This window comes from Tamandua tetradactyla, chromosome 1 (assembly GCF_023851605.1).
Source record: "Tamandua tetradactyla isolate mTamTet1 chromosome 1, mTamTet1.pri, whole genome shotgun sequence".
NCBI classification, from domain to species: Eukaryota; Metazoa; Chordata; class Mammalia; order Pilosa; family Myrmecophagidae; genus Tamandua; species Tamandua tetradactyla.
The window spans coordinates 203,182,865-203,204,823 of record NC_135327.1 but is presented as its reverse complement, the minus strand read 5'-3'; the positions used below and the strand labels follow the sequence as shown (position 1 = coordinate 203,204,823).

The following is a 21,959-nucleotide window of genomic DNA, read 5'->3' as shown; positions in this document are numbered from 1 at the left end:
ACTACCAGGGTAAATTGCCAAGAGCAATCTGATAAAAAAGAGTATTATGAAAAACACCTAAAAATGTATGTAATATATTGGTTCTATAATGCAGGTATGAGTCTAACTTTTAAAGATGGGGATAAAACTTCTAAACTCCTATTTCATTATCAAGTGACTACAGAAATATAAGAATTATTGTTTTAACATATTACAGGGCACTTCAAAGCCTTTCAGTCTAGAGAAAGGACTCAAACATTTTAGTTGTTTTAGAAAAGAAAAAGAAGCAAAACTTGAAAAGTTTTCTATGAAATGCTTGGAACGTTCGGACTAGTTTTATATTACATTCTATCAGAAACTATAAGATAAAACAGATATGTATATATTGTGATCAAAGCAAACCATAGAAGAGGAAAGCATATTTTATGAGCACTCTACTGTTCATTAAAAATTAAAACATACTTGCCTGACTTTAGGCACCATCATTCGATGCTGTACCATTAGTGTATGGCAGATGGAAGCCATCATTGTAAATACTTCTTCACTAGCTGAATCCCTCCATACCATATTTAATAGAGTGTTTGTCTGCTGTTTCGTATCCAACTTTTTCAGACATTCCTCGGTTATATATGGTATTGTCAATCTACCATCCTCCTAAAAACATATCAGAAAAATTAGTTTAAGTTAAGAATGTTTTATTAGAACTTACCTCCACATGAAAACATTTATAAAATAGTTTTTTTCTTCAAGTGAAAATGCATAATAGCATTATCTAAAAATTACTGACATCACAATGAACATATAAATATCCCTACTAATGAATCCATTAAAGTAATCTGAGATCATCTAGAAATCCATAGGAACCAGGAACTGCGAATATTCAGTTTTTGCCTTTTGATGTGACAAAATATTAAGAATTAAATTAAGAAAAACTTGTTTCATATTTTTTAGATCAAGTTGTATTAAGAGCATCATATGTGAAAATGTGTGACATTTCCATTTTGTACTATTTGAAAGATCGTATTTAAAGTAAAATATGTGAGAACATTAAAGAACTTTTTAAAATTATCAAATGATACGTGTAATATATCTACTACTTAACATCAATCATTTCTGTAGAAGAACTGATTTGTTGAACAAAACCTATGAAGTTAATGTTCTATGCAGTTTACTCATTTGGGGTATTACTAAAGGATGTAACTTATAATAATCTGCCAAATAAAATACTGCTTTAGAGATAAAAGCAATAAAATCCATCTGTCAAATCTGAATCTTTAAATAAGATGGACCAAATAAAAGGTGAATTAGAACAAGAGAATACTATACTAGTGTACTATTTTTTAGTGTATAATTTAGAAATAATTTTTAGGGTGCACAGGTAGTTCAGTGGTAGAATGCTCGCCTTCCATACAGGAGACCCAGGTTCGATTCCCAAACCACATACCAAAATAATAAAAGTATATAGATAAGCATAACCTAACACATGATACAGAAAACCTAAAGGACAAAAGAATATATAAATAGTGAACTTTGGGCCTGGAAAAACTCATACAACTAAGTTAAATTCTACATAATTAAGTTTCATAGGAAGACAAACACAGATACCAAAAGATCTGATTCAGAAATAAATGATTTGGGGCCAATCATGTGAGGACGTGGCTTACAAGTGAGTCATCAGTTCGAAACCCAAATGGTAGACAGAAAAGAATGTGTAATACTCAAAGCAAGGGAAAAAATGAAGAGACTAAATGAAAAACAGAAGAGAAATTTGAGTTTAAAATTATATAAATCTAAGAAACAGATCTTAAAACCTTCATGAGTTAAAAAAGAGTACAGCATAATTTCCCATAAGCATAAATTAAGAGGAAAAAATGGCTAAACTGATTTCATTTTTTAAATACTAAAAATATAACCATAAGCAAAAAGAAACTGGGTGATGTTTTCTTTTGCATGTTCCATCATATTCTGCTATTATCATGTTGTGTGTACACAATAAGGAAAGGACTTTCCATCATCTCTCACACAAACATAGTCTATATGAATTTTGACAGAGTGCAACCGCTCCACCACTCCCTTCCAAATTTGTTTTATCCCTTTGTAATCAAACTCTTCCCCCTACCACCCTTAAGCTTTGGTTATGGCTGATCTGTTTTTTTCTTTTCATATTGTTTACTTAAGAGAAAAAAAGGTCAGTTGCAGATATATCACTTATAGTAAGACACAAATAATATGTGTGGGTGAATATACACATATAATTTTAAAGCTTTTTTATATTCTTTTTTTTTTTTTTTTTTTTACATGGGCAGGCACCGGGAATCGAACCTGGGTCCTCTGGCATGGCAGGCAAGCATTCTTGCCTGCTGAGCCACCATGAATGCCCTAAAGCTTTTTTTTTTCCCTACAAAACAAACACTAAACTTTTAATGGTAACTGTCAAGAGCATATGTGATTATGTACCTAAAATTAATTTAAAAATAAATCATAGCATTTATCATCCATAAACTGGTAAAAATTATAAAATATATTACTCAGTATTCACAACATAGGGTAAAAAGTAATTTAACCATGAACCCAACAATTTCATATTTAGGAACAGTTCCTAAATAAATAATTAAATTAATATACAGTATGACCCTATTTTGTATTAAAAAAGCAAACACAAAATTGTGTGTGTGTGTGTGTGTGTGTATTTATCTGTAAATGTTCATTAAAAGAAATGGCAGAATATATTTCAAATCACTAGGATTTATCTCTAGGGAGGAAATATGATGGAAGAGGAATGGAGTTTTGAGTGTTTTACAAGAACACTTAATGTATAGCTTATATAATTAAAAATAAGAATGCACATCATGTTTTAAAAAAAAACTGCTTCAAAATCAGATGAATCTGGATAACAGTGTAATCCACTCACTGCACACAGGCATGCACACAGGTGCTTACAGGGGTGTTTGTCTGCTTGTCTGCTTCTTCATTCTCATCTTCAGAATCACTGGCTGAATCATTACAGCCGGCACTGGCAGTTGAAACCGGTAACTGAGAAAGAAAGGTCTGAAGTATTCTTAAATACACTAGCAGTCCTTCCTCAGAGAGGGTCCCTTTGTGAAACAATCAATTATAAGACATTTTAATAGAAAAATTTTTAAATCTGGAAAACCCAGGTACCATTTTTTGCATACTCAGGCATTTCTGACCAGAACTTATTCTTAAAATTCTAACAATTCACATCTATACGTATGTATTAAAATATAGTAGAGGAAGAAGCTATTTTAGAATTGACCCATTATAATTTAGTGCAAGTGGGAAAAACACTCCTGCACTCATTTAACTCACTTAAGTTCTTCTGCTTAACTTTAACATTCTCTTTTTAAATCTGAAGTCTTATAAAACATGTATCTACATCAGATTTTTAAAAAAATATATGATAGGCGGTTTATTAAGATGATATTGCCATATCGAATGTGCAAGAGAGCTAAAAAATATAGGAAGGAAAAGAACTCACAATATCAGACTTTTTAAAACGATGCCAGAAAACACAAGGGACACCACCAGACCTTACTTCAGCAACACACTTTTCCAAGAAATTCTCACCCTTAACTTAAGACTATCTTTACAATATAACATTCACTACCACATTCTTTCTCCTTACTTATCTGCTAATGCTACCTATACATGAGTTCGGTTAAAATATATCTTGTATTTCATACCCACATAATTTTCTCCAACAGTTAAAACAAAGTAGAAAAGCCACGGTGCTCCACCACTTTTTTTTGAACATCTACTCTCTATTAACAACAGCGCATTCAGAAAGGGTTCATAAGGGAAAACAGTCTGTACATCTGCTAAGGCTGGAATGATGAAATGAAAAATCTGATCGGTAAAAGGTGATGTCAAAAACTCCTCTGTGAAGGCTGTAAAAACTTGTTGCCTGAAAAGAAAAATGGAACTTTTTTTACAAAATCAAGGCATATCATTCATAAAATCACTGATTAAAGTTAACATTCAAACTATTCATCAAAATAGATCATCTAAAATTCTAAAGTAATCAAAGTTAAGTAGTTTACAAAAACTCTACCATCTTTTGTTATCTTCTGACAGTTACTAGAAAGCAGGAAATTTATAGTAGACTGCAAGCCAGATTCAAAAAGTCTATTTTTCTCTAAACTGAAACACAATAATGAAGTAAAAATTTGACTTTAAAGTCTATATTAAAATGGCATCTTCAGTAAAAGTTATTGTTAGATACAGATCTTGGGAAATTATAAAATCAGTAACTCTTTGCATTCTCACCTTGCACCTTCTGGGCAGGAGTTGTAAGTAAAGTGCAATGGTTTTAGAACATTCTCTAGCAAAATTTTTGCTATAGGAACTCGAGATATATCAGAATATTCAATACTTGATGGAAGCTTGCTGTTAATTAACAAGTAGAGAGATCTATAATACCCTAAAAGAAAGGAAAAAACATATTTAAAATTTGGTGGTACCTTTTATATGTAATAAGGAAAAAAATTAATTTTTAAATGCTGTTTTACAAATCTCTGTAAGTCTAAATTTAGGTTAATTTTTCCTTAACTTTTTGTTAAAGAATACTTTAAACAAATATAGAAGAACTTAAATGGTATATTAAACCCTATGTACCCATAATCTAAAGTTAAGAATGATCAGTTTATGGCCAACTTTGTGTAATCTATACTCCCATTCATTCTGAAGTATATCCAAGAAACCATGTCATTTGTAATTGTTTCAGCATGCATCTCTATATATCCTCCCTCATTTTGAAGTAAATCTAAATCTAAATATTTCAATATCTATTTCCAAAAAGATAAGGACTTTATTTTTAAAAAATACCACTATCACAGACAAATTAATAGTCATTCCTTATTACCAAAAATAATCAATGCTCAAATGTCTAATATTATAAATTTTATTTAACTCATTTGCTTGAATCAGAATCCAAATAAGCTTTGTACAGTACAATGTTTTTATTTGTCTTAGTCTCCTTTTAACTACAGAGTTGACAACTACATCATTTTTTTATTCCCTTAAATTTATCCCCAACCACCTATCACCCATTTAGCATCTGTTAATGATCAGTGCCTAGAAATACTCATTCATTAGAAGTTGACAAATGGTAATATTCCAATTCTTTCACTCTTGTATTTATTAACTGATGTATTTCTATAAAGAGAAATTTCCCCTCAATTACTTGGTTATCCTGTGGTACAAACAATTCATGTAGGAAAAGCAGGATCAATACTTAATTCTGTCCATTTATCTGCCACTTTTAAAATAACGAATTGGTTCATCAGTATCCAAGTATTCAATTAGTCCTCTTTTTTTTAAATATCATATTAAACTTATGGATTTAAACATATTTGATATACTTCAATCTACTACAGCTATTCTCACTGAGGTTTATGATGTCTCATCTTTGACCAGTGGTAATGGATTTCAGGTTGGGTTTGAGTCTAAATAGTCTTTGAGAGCTTCTTTGCTCTCTGACAGGACACAATGTTCCAGTCTCTTACATTTCCTGACCCTGACCTGGAATCAACCTTTTCACAATGGTGTCTTAAGTTTCTTTTAGTGGAAATGATATACTTGGAGCCTGCATTCTAAGCATTGAGAAAGTTAATTTTTAAAAGGCAACATCTATGTAAGCAGAAGTACTTCTAAAATCTTTACTAAGGACACAGTCTTCGGGCAGAGTCGTGTTGGACGTTTCGAGCGCAGTAGACTCGCAGGCTGTGAGCACTGTCAATCCTCCTGAGGAAGCCCAAGCCCGCTCCTGACCTTTCTCCCTTTGTCTCACAACAATGTCCACCAATGAGAATGCTAATTCACCAGCTGCCCACCTTAATAGATTCAAGAACAAGAGGAAAGACAGTACAGAAATGAGGCGACGACGTACAGAAGTTAATGTGGAGCTGAGGAAAGCTAAGAAGGATAACCAGATGCTGAAAAGGAGAAATGTCAGCTCTTTTCCTGATGATGCTACTTCTCCACTGCAGGAAAACCGTAATAACCAGGGCACTGTAAATTGGTCTGTTGATGACATTGTCAAAGGCATAAATAGCAACAATTTGGAAAGCCAACTCCAAGCCACTCAAGCTGCTAGGAAACTGCTTTCTAGGGAAAAACAGCCCCCAATAGACAACATAATCCAGGCTGGTTTGATTCCAAAATTTGTGACCTTCTTGGGCAGAACTGATTGTACTCCCATTCAATTTGAATCTGCTTGGGCACTCACTAACATTGCTTCTGGAACATCAGAACAGACCAAGGCTGTGGTAGATGGAGGTGCTATCCCAGCATTCATTTTTCTGTTGGCATCTCCTCACACTCTCATCAGTGAGCAAGCTGTATGGGCTCTAGGAAACATTGCAGGTGATGGCTCATCTTTCCGAGACTTGGTTATCAAATATGGTGCAGTTGATCCTCTGTTGGCTCTACTTGCAGTTCCTGACATGTCATCTTTAGCATGTGGTTACTTACGTAATCTTACTTGGACACTTTCCAACCTTTGTCGAAACAAAAATCCTGTACCCCCATTAGATGCTGTTGAGCAAATTCTTCCTACTTTAGTGCGTCTCCTGCATCATGATGATCCTGAAGTATTGGCAGATACCTGCTGGGCCATTTCCTATCTTACTGACGGTCCAAATGAACGGATTGAAATGGTTGTGAAAACTGGAGTTGTGCCACAGCTTGTGAAGCTTCTAGGGGCTACTGAATTGCCAATTGTGACTCCTGCACTAAGAGCCATAGGAAATATTGTTACTGGGACAGATGAACAGACTCAGGTTGTAATAGATGCAGGAGCACTTGCTGTCTTTCCCAACCTACTAACTAACCCCAAAACTAATATTCAGAAGGAAGCTACATGGACATTGTCAAACATTACAGCTGGCCGTCAGGACCAGATACAGCAAGTAGTCAATCATGGATTAGTCCCATTCCTCATTAGCATTCTTTCTAAGGCAGACTTTAAAACACAAAAGGAAGCTGTGTGGGCTGTGACCAACTATACAAGTGGTGGAACAGTTGAACAGATTGTATATCTTGTCCATTGTGGCATAATAGAACCGTTGATGAACTTTTTAACTGTGAAAGATACCAAAATTATTCTGGTTATTCTGGATGCCATTTCAAATATCTTTCAGGCTGCTGAGAAACTAGGTGAAACTGATAAACTTAGTATAATGATTGAAGAATGTGGAGGCTTGGACAAAATTGAAGCTCTGCAAAACCATGAAAATGAGTCTGCTTACAAGGTTTCATTAAGCTTGATTGAGAAGTATTTCTCTGGAGAGGAAGAAGAAGATCAGAATGTTGTGCCAGAAACTACCTCTGAAGGCTATATCTTCCAAGTTCAAGATAGTACTCCTGGAACTTTTAACTTTTAGATTGTACAGTTGAGGTTTGTTTGTGTACTATGTTTGGTATACATTTGTCTTGTTGTTTCTCTATTTTAAGAACTCTTTTTAAATGTGATTTGTTATGTAGCACTTTTTATAACAATACTATCCTTGAACAGTTCCAAACTGTACATACTGTATGAAACCTGTCCTCTCAATGCATTTTCTTATTTCTGTGTGAAATTTCATATCTTGCAGTGTCCTGTAAATAAAGATTAAATTCCACCCTTTTCTTCAAAAAAAAAAAAAAAAACCTTTACTAAGGTTTCCTTTCTAGGTCTCTGATGGGATTTAAGAATGTACAATACACACAAACTCTGGAAACACCAATGATCCAAATCATATATTCTTTTAGAAATATTTGCCCCTTTATTATAAAATAATAATAATATTCAAGTATGTCTTGTGAGCATCTCACTATTCTAAACTCATATTCAGTGGCACATATTAAAAACAGAATCCACTTCTTTATGATATTTTTTAAAAATAATCCTATAAACCTTTGAAATTAAATTATGGTTACCAAATAAACACTCAGTAGCCATCATTGGACCTACCTTGCAACTACCCCAACTCTAAACTATTATATTACTAGTGACTCAACAAGGAAGCATGAAAACTCTCTTGTAATAAAACTGAAAGATGTAAATAATCAAGAATTATTAAAAATTCACAATGTGAAAGTATATCATTAACCAGTGAATAGATTAACTGATGGCATCACTACTGTATTAACTAAAGTTCAGATGCAACTGTTCAAAAGCTTCATATTAAGTCATAGCATATAATGTGCAGTTAAAATATACAAACTATAATTTACAAAAAATGCTAAAATTTTATAAAATAATAATATCAGGAAATAATTTATCAAAACAACTGAAAATGCCAGAAGCAACATGCTGGAAGCAATAGTTTCACTGTAACACTCTCAAGCATTTCATATTTTTAGACATTTTTCAAAATAATGCATATTTCTTGGTTATCTTCCTTACATTTTTAGAAAATAGAAAAAGTGAAAATTCTCATCTAGAGTTTAGTCATAAATAAGAATACATAAATCAACAACTAATTACCACTAACTTGTTTTTTAAAAGATCAAATCCGTCTATGAATTTCAATGTTCTTTTAATTAACTCAGTGGTTGTCCTAAGTTTTAACAAACTCTTTTTTTAAACCCAAGGAAAAGCTCTAACAGTTCTAATAAATAGTACTTTAAAAACCTCACAGCTGGAGCTGAGATCTGCAGTTAGCAATAAACTAGTAATAAAAGAACCAGATACTTGCATTTGAAAGCTGCCTCTCTAGAAGTCCCAGATACAAGTAAAATCATCAGATGTCACTTTAAAATATTATTAAAATATTAAGCAAAGGTGATTCTTGAAGACGATGGTATAAACGAAACAGCACTTACAATGTGACTATGTGATTGTGAAATCCTTGTGTCTGATGCTCCTTTTATCCAGGGTATGGACAGATGAGTAAACAAATAAGGATAAAATAAATAAATAAATAATAGGGGGAGAGAAAGAGTAAAAAATTGGGTAGATTGAAATACTGGTGGTCGATGAGAGTGAGGGGTTAAGGGGTATGGGGTGGCATGAGTTTTTTGTTTTCTTTTTATTTCTTTTTCTGGAGTGACGCAAAAGTTCTAAAAATAATCATAGTGATGAATACACAACTATGTGATGATACTGTGAGCCACTGATTGTATACCATGTATGGAATGTATGTGTGTGAAGATTTCCCAATAAAAATATTAAACAAAAATATTCATAGGGAATTTTGTTCACAAGGTTTTTTGGGATTTTGGGGGGCAGGAAGGCAGTGTATGGGCCAGGAATCAAACCTGGGTTCCCTGCATGGCAGGTAAGAAGTCTACCCACTGAACTACCTGTGCACTAACTTGGCCTTTTTAAGATTTAAGAAATTTTAAACTTGTTTTTACCGTTTTTAGTCCAGAGAATTAAATCGGTTAAATTTAAACTAGATATGTCTATCACTTTAAGAAAACTAAGGTGAAATTGTTTATACTTCTACCAGTACTTATTGCTTTCTACAACTACTTATAGCTTCTTTTATGATTTCTTTTAGTATGAGTAATATTTCTGGTGTCCAGACACCCTGAAGTGTTTGGCTTTCTACCTGTGAGATTACAGAGAATAAGATTTTTTTAATTTTAGCTTTATTTTATTTGCTCAAGTCACCATAAAAGATTTTAAAACTATGTCTATTTCAGTCTTTCTCCAAAACTGTGTCACTCAGAGGAAATGTGCCCTCAGAGGAAACTGAGATACAGGTTAATATATCTGATGTAGCACAATCATTTTTACGAAGAGTGCAAATGTATAAATACTTTAACCCTGAGTCAATAAAAACAAATAAAATACATTAAACATCCTATTCTCTATAATTGAACTAATATAATAGTTTATCACGCTTTCAATAAAAAAATAGTAAGATTTACTTTATAATAAGATGGATTCTTCAACTGATTTAGTTCAAATGTTTGTGTTATTTTTAACAAAATAATTATCTTTCATAGCAACTCAAGAATCATCATAAAATAGTAAGATACATTCCTGCTCAGTTATAGACTGATTGTTTCAATGTAAATACAAATATTTGACTAGAGGAGGTGCATGAGTCAGTAGTCGAATTCTCGTCTGCCCCACAGGAGACTCTGGTTTGATTTTTAGCTCATGCACCATCACCCTGTTACCAAAAAAAAAAAAAAGGTGAACAAAATTCCCTATGATATACTTATCACATATCTGCCTCTGTGTGTGTGTATATATAGATACAGAAATATATATGTAGGGAGACACACAAAAAAATACAAATATTTGACTTCAGTACTTACTTGGACCAATTTCTGTAACAATATATTAATTTTCTTCATGTTCAAGCAAAAGAAAATTTAAGAGTTAAATAGGTGCTTCCCTCCATAGTGCATAATGCTTCTGTTACAAAAACATACTTTCATGTTTAAATTATATGAGCTCTAAAAAACATCATGGCCTAGAGGGAGGAGGGCTGGGGACATAAATGAAATCAGAAAGAAAGATAGATGGTAAAGATCGAGATGGTATAATCTAGGAATGCCTAGAGTGTATAATAATAGTGAAATGTACAATGTACAAATTTTAAAAATGTTTTGGCATGAGGAAGAACAAAGGAATGTCATTATTGCAGGGTGCTGAAAATAGATAATTAATATTTTAAAATATCACCTTATGTGTGAGACTAAAGCAAAAAATGTTTATTTGGTACAAAATTTAGATTTTGACTAGAGCATTTCCTAATATAACTCATGTAGATAGTCTGATTGAATGTCATAAGTACTTGGAATCTCAGGTAGGACATGAGATTTTGTTGGTTTGTCCAGAGTGATGCCCTGATGAATCCCAGAGTGATTTGATCAGTGACTGGAAAAGTATTTGCAAGCCCCCTTCAGGGAATGGTGAAAGTGGGGAGAAATTCAACTTCCCCAAGTTGAATTCTTGATATTCTCACAAGCAGTGTGGACAACCAAAGCTATAGGCTGAGCCCCCAGTCTTGGGGTTTGTTCATATGAATCTTAACCCCACAAAGGATAGGTCAAGTCTACTTAAAATTTAGGCCTAAGAGTCACCCCCAAAGAGCCTCTTTTGTTGCTCAGATGTGGCTTCTCTCTTCAGCCAACATGACGAGCAGTCTCACCACCCTCCCCTTCTCTGCGTGGGACATGACTCCCAGGGGTGTGGACCTTCCTGGCAACATGGGACAGAGAACCTGGAATGAACTGAGACTCAGCATCAAGGGACTGAGAAAAACCCTAGAATGAGCTGAGAATTAACATCAAGGGATTGAGAGAACCTTCTCGACCAAAGGGGGAAGAGTGAAATGAGATTAAGTGTCAATGGCTGAGAGATTCCAAACAGAGTCGAGAGGTTATCCTGGAGGTTATTCTTATGCATTAAGTAGATATCACCTTGTTAAATTCAAGATGTAGTGGAGAGGCTGGAGGGAACTGCCTGAAAATGTAGAGCTGTGTTCCAGTAGCCATGTTTCTTGATGATGATTGAACAACGATATAGCTTTCACAATGAGACTCTGTGAATGTGAAAACCTTATGTCTGATGCTCCTTTTATCTACTATATCAACAGAAGAGTAGAACATATGGAATAAAAATAAATAATAGGGGGAACAAATGTTAAAATAAATTTAGTTTGAAATGCTAGTGGTAAATGAAAGCGAGGGGTAAGGGATATGGTATGCATAATCTTTTTTTTTCCTCTGTTATCGTTTTATTTCTTTTTCTGTTGTATTTCTTTTTCTAAACCGATGCAAATGTTCTAAGAAATGATGAATATGCAACTATGTGATGATATTAAGAATTACTGATTGTATATGTAGAATGGAATGATATCTTAATGTTTTGTTTGTTAATTTTTTTTAATTAATAAAAAAAGTTAAAAAAAAACATCATGGCCTATGATTACTTCACACAATGCTAATTCAGTCTAACCCACTTACTACTTACCATTTTGAATCATGTAGTGCAAAATTTGTTCAATTACTGACACCACATAGCCAGCATCTTGTAAAACAGGCAAATAAGTATTTTCAGATGAAAATACTTCAAGCATTCTCATTGGAAGTGCAACATTCAAACTGTCATCGTTACAACTTTGCAGTAATCTGTAAAATGAAAAAAGTATCATTTACACACTTACTAGATGGCAAATGTTACCAAAAGCTTTCTCAAATTTAGTTTTAATGAATTTACTCTCATTCACTATGGTAAACGTCTTTTAGAATCTCTAAAAGTGGGCATGATTCAAAGACAGACAGGAATATGATCAAACATTCTGTCATTCACACTTTTAAAGTTTTCAGAGTTTTTGAGAGTTGAAAAAAAATTTAATTGTAAGGGAAAAACTGACAAGAAAAAACAAAGATTACAGAGTGTGATACGTGATATAATATATGGATCATACCAAGAGAAGCTAAGTCTAATCCAGCTCAGATAAAGATCTCTCTAAAAGTGTATATCACCTCCTTCAAAGATGTCTTCAAGAGTTCGCCTGTAACATCTTCTAAATAGAACAGACAACATATTTCTGATTCTGTCATCTATCATTTTGACTAAAACTTTCCTTCTTACCATGCGAAGAACTGTAGGCAAAAGGAAAGGTTTAGTTGTCACAAAATCAAATCTTCTTTTAAAATGTCTTTTCTCAAAAAAAAAAAAAAAAAACTTTACAGAGATACAATTACAACTACAACATTTATCTATATCTGCATAAAGCAGGCAATACAGTGAGTTTTTACAGATTACACTACCATCAAGACAGAGTATATCCATCACTCCAAAAGTTTCCTCTTGGCCCTCTCTAGTCAATTTCTTCCACAACTCCACTCCACTGTGGTAACCACTGCTTTCTGTTACTATAGATTACTTTGCATTTTCTATTTTACACAAGGAAACATACAATATGCACTCTCTCTCTCTCTCTCTCTCTCTCTCTTTTTTTTTTTTTTGCATGGGCAGGCACCGGAAATTGAACCCTGGTCTCTGGCATGGCAAATATTCTGGCACTAAGCCACTGTTGCACTGCCCCAATGTGTACTCTTTAGTGTCAACATTCTTTCACTCAACATTTTTCCGAGATTCATCTTTATGTTGATAAATTGGTCCTTCTTTACTGCTGAGTAATATTCCTCTGCTTAGAAGCACATTTTGATTATCCACTTACATGTTGTTGGATATCTGGGCCTTTTTCAGTCTTTTTCTATTATAAGTGAAGCTGCTATGAACATTTATGGACAAGTCTTTTTGTAGATGTATGTTTAATTTCTTTGGGCTAAATTCCTGTAGTAGAAATTGTTTTTAACTTTATAAGGAACAACTAAACTATACCAGCAGCATATGAGAGAGTCTCAGTTGTTCCATATCCTTATACTTAGTAATGCCTGTTTTGTCTTTTTTTTTAGTTTTAGCCATTTAACAGGTGTTCTATCTCATGATTTTAATTTGTATGTTTCTGATTACTAATAATTTTGAATATCTTTTCAGGAATTGATAACTCATTTTCTTTTCTAAAATGTCTGCTCAAACCTTTTACCCAATTTTTTTAACTGGGTTGTTGGCCTCTTGATAATATGAATAAACTATCCTTGCCCCTATACAAGGCCAAACTGATATATAACCTTCAAACTACATATTTCCTCTCTCACTGAGACATTGCTACAGCAATTCTTTCTCTTACATTATAAATTTCTCTTCTCATACTGGATCATCAGCAAGTGCAATATTAGTTTTCCAATTTAAAAATAACCTCTAGATCTCACTGCCTTCAGCAATTCCATGTTTTTATTACCTTTGCTGCAGAATATCTGTACTCATGATTTACAATTCCTCTACTCCCATTCTTTTAAACCCAACTCAATCAGACTTTTGTCCCTACTACTGTTCTCATCAAAGTCACCAATGGTATTACTAATGAGAAAAATTGTGAAAGACTTTGAAATAGGACAGAAAAAAAAGAGAGAGAGAGAGAGAAAGAGATTAATGGGTATCTTGTCTAGCCACCGGATTTTCTCTACTTCGTCATTCATTGACTAGGCTACTTTACAAGTCTGTAGAAATAAAAGCCAGTTTAGCAAAAAAACTGATTGGAATGCAAATTATGCATTGATATGCACATTGTTCCACATTTTGGACAATGCAGATAGAGAACATAATTCTACACAAGGCAAATCCTCATTTGAACCAGTTGTAACATCTTACCGGTTCTCTCATTATCTAATGGGTTAAAAACAACCTTTGATACATATTCATTTTATATTTGTTTGATAGCCCCAAGTTTACTTTTAAAAAAAATATTTAACATTACTAAACTCAATGATCAATTCTCTAGTTTCATTTGACTGACCAAGCAGCAACATTTGATGCAGATCATCACTCCTCCATCTTTCAAAACACTTTTTTTTTTAACTTGGATTCCAAGACATAATACTTCCTTGGTTTTCTGACCTCACTGATTCCTTCCCTCCTCTTCTCCACAGCCTCTTAATGTTGGGAGTGCTTCAAGGATCAGTCTTTTATTCTCTACTCTAAACAATTCACTTGATCTCATCCAGTTTTATGTTCCTCTAGTGCTCATCACATTTAAAACTAATGAAAATTTTCATAATAAAAACTTAAAGAGACAGAGAAAAAAATTCAGATCATGTCACTTTTACTCAAAGCTCTCCCTTGGCTTTCCTGCTCAGAATAAAAGCCAAAGTCCTTAAAAAAGGTCTATCAGGCCTTATATTAATCTTCATTGCTCTCTCGCCTTCCTCACTTTAGCTCCTTATACTGCCCCCTCACTACTTCACCTGGCAAGAACCAGCTACAGGATTTTATTTTTGCTATTTCCTCTATCCAATGCTCAGTTCTCCAATAATGTACATCGGCAGTTCCATCATTTCAAGTTCTGGCTCAAAAGTCATCTCAGTGAGACCTTTCCCTGCCAGACTATCTAAAAAGTCAACCCACATCTCTCAAAATTTCACACCCCATTTCCTCCTCGATACTTAAAACTATTCAATATACTATATATTTTATGTATTTATTTTGTTTATTCTCAATCTCCCAAACCAGATAGACCAGACTAGGAGAACAAAGACATGTCTGACTTGTCACAGTTATATTTCCAGTACTTAGAATCATACCCAGTATTTATAAGCAACTCAAAAAGTATTTTTTTAATAAATGAAAAAACTGATCAACCAACTCCAATATTGTTTCCCATTGATACTCACATAAGAAATGCAGGAAATTTAAATATTCATTAGCTTTAAATTTTTTTAAAAAATAAATTTACTTAATTTACATAGCTAAGTAGTTGTTCACAAACTGAACACTAATATTAAATAAAAATGATATAAAAATTTATACTTAAAAGTTTATGCTAGACACCAACAATGATTCCTGTACAAATAAACCTATGGATGCTAATAACCCTTGATACATGTCTTGAACATGTAGCATACAAAGTGTTCTTCTGAGATTGGAGAAGTTCAGAAATAGAATGGAAAGGAAAAAAAAGAGTTTGAAGGATAAGTTGACTAGAAATAGCTGATTAGGAGACCATTTTCTTTAAGTTGAGATTTACCCATCAGTCCAATCACTAATAGAATTAATGAAATATTGGACTTGGAAGGAGCTAGGTAGCATCTAGTCCAATCTCATCATTTCATAATCAAGGAAAATTATGTAATAACTTACCTCAGGTCCTTAAGCTAGTTAGCCACAGAGGCAATCCAAGTATTCTGACCTCCACTTCAATACTGAACTGACCTAAATTCCACTTATCCTGCAGTTATGTGGCACCAATTTCTGTTTTACATGTTAATTCATGCATTTAATACATAATGAGATACAATTTCTTCTTAACATAAAACTCTACTTCTCTTTTTCTAGGTTTTAAAAAATGATCTTGAATCCCTAGGGAAATTAAAAACCTTCAAGAGCAGAAGCAAGCACATACACCCTTTCTCTGGTATATCTCCACAATCTAAAAATCACTGTTATACACAGTAGACAAGCTTGTTGGCTTATTAATAACACACACTTGAAATAAAATTCCTATCATATTACTTTCCTATTTTCACTTTGTTAAAATAAATGTAGAATATTCAAGAAAGAAGAACCAATTTGTTATTTTTGTTTTATATCTAAGTCAGTGCTTTAATACTTTATCAGAAAAATCAGGTAAATTAAGAACCAGGATTTTCACTGAAGATGAAAGGAGAAATAAATATAAAAGGTTAGAAAAAATTCTGTGATTTTAAATTTGACTTTGAAATGTCTGTAGGGCCCCATGATACATTCTTAAAATATATATTTAATAATTCTACACAAGTAGTTCACCTAGTTTGCAAATATTCATTTCTAAATTCCATTCTTCACATCAAAAACAAACAAACAAAGAAAAACAGGCTCCTCAGAGAAAAAATGTTCCAGTCCTGTAGTGGGAGAAGTACATGTTGAGTCCAAGACATTTTACTGTCATAGAAAGAAAGAAGTTTTCAAAATTAATGGGGCCAGGTCAAAAGGACATAGTAGCTCCTTAAAGGGACTCTCACTACCTAGATATGAGAACCAAAAATGACATCTACTATCACATATTGCATTTTTAAAAATATATGAGTCCATATTGAGATTAAAGGGAAAAAGGGGCTGGGGGTGGGAGAGTTATTCTTCTTCACAAAAGAATGTCAGCTAATGAACACTGATGAAATGACAGAATCAGAAAAATCACCACTGATTCAAGCATAGATCATTAACAGATGCTAAAACCACTGGCCACAGCTGTATTCACATAATACCAAATTATCATCCCACAGATCACTTCTATTTCCAAAGGAGAAAAATGTACCTTTACAGTGGAGAGAAATAGCAGTTTCTACCTTAACCAAGTGATCAAATGCAGCCTCACTAATAATGAGATATACTTCACTATGTGTCTCTGATATGATGCAATATGCCTTTCGCATTACTTTCAGTAGAAGCATTCTTATTAAATACGTTGAAACTGAATCAAATGAAAGTTCTACAACAGTGATTTTCAACTGGGATGACTTTATTCTTCAGGTGACTCTGACAATGTCTGGAGACATTTCTGACTGTCACAACTAGCAGAGGAGTGCTACTGGTTCCTAATGGTTAGAGGCCAGGGATGCTGCTACTAAATATCCTACGGTACTCAGGACAGCTCCCCACAACAAAGAATGGTCAGGCCCAAAATGTCCATAGTGGCAACATTAAGTGACCCAATCTCCAGTTTAAAGAAAATACAGGCAATGGAGGAATAAGTGAAATAAATGGATCCTTGGATAATTAAAACAAACTCCCCACTATTATACACACACACACACACACACACAAATATATAAGAAATTTTTGAGAGAATTGATGAAATATGGAGTGTATTATTAGATGGTATCAAAGAATTACTATCAATTTTCTTGTAAACAATAGCATTATGGTTACGTAAGAGAATATTCTATTCTTAAGAGATATATGGTAAATTATTTAGAAGTGAAGCCTCACTGTGTCTGCAGCTTATTTTCAATTGCTTTAGAAAAATGACATACATATGGAGAAAGAAAGCAAATGTAAAAAAAAAGACTAATTTTTGAATCTAGGTGGAAGATACCAAGATATTCTTCAACTTTTCTGAGTTTGAAATTTTTCAAAGTAAAAAGTTGGAAAAGGAAGGTCAAATTATAATTTGAAATACCATATATTAAAATTACTTACTAAATGAATATCTTCAAAAGTTAGAGCAGGTGTCCACAAACTATGGCCCATGGGCTAAACAGCCTGCAGGCTGTTTTTGTATGGCTCCTAAGTGAAGGGTGCTTTTTACATTTTTAAAGGGTTGTAAGAAAGAAAATAAAAAAAAGAAAGAAAAATATGTAACAGAGACCATATATGGCCCACAAACTCCAAAATATTTACAAACTGATCATTCACAGAAAAAGTTTACCAACTCGGGCTTTGGTGAATAAATATATACAGTGCATTTTTCAGAGTAAAAGTTTTTTATGCTTTTTTTCCCCAAGGAATAAAAGTAGCTAGTAAAAAATATGAAATCTTCATAATCATAATCCTCCTGGTTCCCTCTTCTAAGTTCTCTGTTCCTATCTTTAGTGCAGCAAATTATTTTAAAAAGATCAATTAATAAACAAAAATAATGAATGGATTATCTTTTTTTTTTTTACATGGGCAGGCACCGGGAACCGAACCCGGGTCCTCTGGCATGGCAGACGAGAACTTTGCCTGCTGAGCCATCATGGTCCGCCCGGATGGATTATTTTTAGCATCTTATCTGAGACTTATTTCTGACAACAATCCTAAATAACCCTTACCGCAATCAGCTTCCAGAAAATTAACTGAAATTATATTGAAGGCTCATAATCATTTCAAAATTATATCGCTGTTACAGATAAAAGCAATTTTTAAAAACTACCTTGGTCTCTCATTCAGAAAATATAACTTACAGCATTAAAAAATATTATTTTGTTGACTAAATCCAAAAAAACCATGGAAGTGACTTATTTTAAAGTTCATACATAAATAATAAAAGACCCTGATTAAAGGCATATTCTAAAGAGATGATTTTCAAATTTTACTTCAGTAAAAACATTTAGAGAATTGAATCATTGGCCAGTCCATTCACTAATAACCAAGAAGTCTACCATTTTACAAGCTAATTCCAGAATATCCTTGGAAAGAAATATCATCTGGAAGATATTTATATCTGGGTTTTAATTTCTATGTCATATAGGCCAGAATCATTTTAGAGTGAAAGTAGTAATAGACAGAATATTCCACATTGATTCTCAAAAAAAATATTGTGAAAAAGCCACAATATCTCAGAAAATTAAAAACAAAAAGTGCTCTTCGAGCACGTATTCAAAGTGATCAATACATTATATAAAATCTCTAAGATGAAGTACATATTATATAAAATCTCTAAGATGAAGTTTACCTGCAACATAGGCTCAACAACCTCTTTATTTGAAATAAACATGTAAGTCGCTCAGATCCATCCAACTGCTTGACAAACGATGAACTGTACTTAATTAAATTCTGATACATCCATATCTGAAATAGCAAAACATATAAATTAGAACTTTCAATCCATAAAAATTTAAATTAGGTTTGCTAATTTCATAAGATTTCAAATTATTAAAGTGCTAAAAAACACTCTTAATCAAACTTAACCAAAACTTGATACAAAGTAAATCTTCTACATCAGGTTTTACTTAGTAGTATAAGCATAATGTTTTGATGTTTCCATCTTAAAATAATATAGCAGGGCAGGCCACGGTGGCTCAGCAGGGAGGAATGCTTGCCTGCGATGCCAGAGGACCCGGGTTCGATTCCCAGTGCCTGCCCATGTAAAAATAAATAAATAAATAAATAAATAAAATAATAATAATATATCAGCATTAAGCTAAATTACTTAGTTACTAAAACAAACTATTCTTGAAGCTCATGTCAACGTGAAATGAAATCTGTTCATTTGTACAAATCAGCAATCCATAATAAAAAGGTAAGAAACATAATATTTATCATCAATTACGTGGGATATCGGTTACTGCTTTTCTTCCTTTTCCCCTTTGTGCGTGTGTGTGTTTGTGTTGTATGTTTCTCTACCATCCTTTCCTTTTGAATAACCCTGTTCCTCCTCAACCTCTACCCCCCAGAAAACTTTGGTAGGGCAAGCAACCATATAGCTCTACTATTTGCAATACAAGGTTAGGTATGTAACTGGATACAATAACTGACCAATTACATAAGTTGGATTCAATTTTTCACATCTATCCCAGAGTCTTGATTATATAATATGTATATAATTGCCACAAATGATTTTAAAAACTCAATCCCTGAGAAGGAATCTCTTCAACTCTCTCCATTACATTTTTATGAAACAGTTATTTTATTTCATGAGACCCACTTAGAACAGCTGAAGTTACAAGATAACGTGTTAAACATGGCTAGTTATAAATGTGCCTCGTAACCTTTACTTTGCTTGTTAATCTTAAGTTGTCTCTCTTTTGAAAGTAAAACTCTTCATATAAAATGCTATCAAACGATTAAAACCTGAATGTAAAAGAAAATATTTTGTATAACAAATTAGAGGACATCCTAAATTAGGTAGAAAACTCTGGGCCATTCTGAATATTAATTTACTCACAGAAAGCTTTTTTTCTTGACATGCTTTTGAGCTACCATGTCCTTATTTTCTGAGGAACCAACATGATACAAATACTTTCTGTAATATCTGACACATAGGTCATCCTAAAATTTGTAATATCTACTAACAAATTAAAATAGGACATACATTATATGTATATTATATATACATTATAAAGAGCTAAAGGATGATTATAGCCATTATAAGAATAAGGAATTAACTATATATTAATCAAGTATTTATGTTTCAAGTTGTCTGTGAAATAAAAAGAAACTCAAACCAATAGTGATACTATTCTATACTTGAATGCTTTCTGGACTGAATTTGATACTATATTTTACAATCTTGACAAATGCACTCATATCATCCAAAAATAATCTATTACCACTACATTAGACATTTAATGCTAACTTTTTGCTGTTGTTACTATTGTTATTATTCACTAAGTGCAGATAACAAGGTTGAAAAAAATTTACTTCCTATGTATCCTTTCTCAGAAAGTCAACTGAGGATGTATATTAATAAAATAAGGGAGTAAGCCAAGAAGGCAAAAAAGATGATAGAATCAGGAAAAGAGGATCTAAAGCTGAAGCAAAACAAAGGCTTTTGCAAGTTAATTGGTAAACCTAGAAAGCAAGAAGCCCAGATTGATGCAAGTTCCTAGGATGCAAGTTCCTAGGAATGGCACACCATGGGAAGGGAGATAACAGCAGATAAATTTCCTGACAGCATATGAACATTTGTATTGAGAAGCATTTTATAGAACTGTTAAAAAGTGTAGGAAGACCTTATCAAAATATTCAAAAACTAAGCAAATAAAAAATAAGGCAATGACAAACTCCAGGAAAATTGAAGATAGATAAACTACAAAAAGTAGAATCATGCTTGCTCCTAAAGCAGGGAATTAGAGAACATAAAGTCTTGGGTAGATTGCTTTTTTCCCTATATAAGAATAATTCTCATTTCCTGCATTTTGGTCTGCAAACATTCAAGTTAATTTTTTCATATTAACTAGTTCTGATTACCTTTAATTCTATTATTAGGGTTTCAGAATCTGCACATGGACAATCCGCTTTATATTTGCTTGAGGCCTGGATTCAAACATGTACATATACCTTCAAGCTTTACATCAATGGCTTCTGAAGCAATGCCATACGAGTCACACCACTTTTAGAATCTGGGCATTGCTGACCAAACCTTATACGTGAGATATGGCAGGCATGTTTCTTGAAGGTGACTGTAATGATGTAGCTTTTACAGTGTGACCGTATGATTGTGAAAACCTTGTGTCTGACGTTCCTTTTATTTAGGATAAGGACAGATGAGTAAAAAATAAACAATTAATAGAGGGAACAGAGGTTAAAATAAATTGAGCAGAAGCAGCTAGAAGGAAAAATCTGAGATGATGGTAATGGTAGCCCATGACACCCTGTGGGATCTGTCAACTACTTGTTGAAGAGTGCTTTGACAACTACTGCTTTTTTCTTTCTTTGCTTTGTTTATATGTCATATTACACAATATAAAAAGTTAAAAAATAAAAAATACTGAGTAGATTGATATACTAGTGGCCAATGAGAGGGAGGGGTAAGGGGTATGGTATGTATGAGATTTTTCTTTTTTCTTTCTTTTGCTGGAGTGATGCAAATGTTCAAAAAAATGATCATGGTGATGAATGCACAACTATATGATACTACTGTGAGCCACTGATTGTACATCATGCATAGAATGTTTGTACGTTTGTATAAGTTCTTACAATAAAAACATTAAAAAAAAAAAGAAAAGAAAAGAAATATGGCAGGAGCAGGTCTCCAAAGGAAATAGGT

At 33.1% G+C, this 21,959-nt stretch overlaps 1 protein-coding gene and 1 pseudogene across 2 annotated transcripts in view; one reads left to right on the top strand and one right to left on the bottom strand.

The window, feature by feature from the left end:
* Positions 1–21,959, bottom strand: part of UBE3C (ubiquitin protein ligase E3C) — a 183,811-nt gene that overhangs the window by 120,661 nt on the left and 41,191 nt on the right. For both annotated transcript variants that reach the window (XM_077151371.1, XM_077151380.1), the window contains exons 5-10: positions 18,924–19,039; positions 11,918–12,075; positions 4,267–4,420; positions 3,684–3,904; positions 2,920–3,074; positions 446–633 (exon numbers count right to left, since the gene is read on the bottom strand). In XM_077151371.1, coding sequence (XP_077007486.1) covers positions 446–633; positions 2,920–3,074; positions 3,684–3,904; positions 4,267–4,420; positions 11,918–12,075; positions 18,924–19,039 — 992 coding nt within the window. The remainder of the gene's footprint in view (positions 1–445; positions 634–2,919; positions 3,075–3,683; positions 3,905–4,266; positions 4,421–11,917; positions 12,076–18,923; positions 19,040–21,959) is intronic.
* LOC143674954 (importin subunit alpha-1 pseudogene) lies at positions 5,673–7,382 on the top strand (annotated as a pseudogene).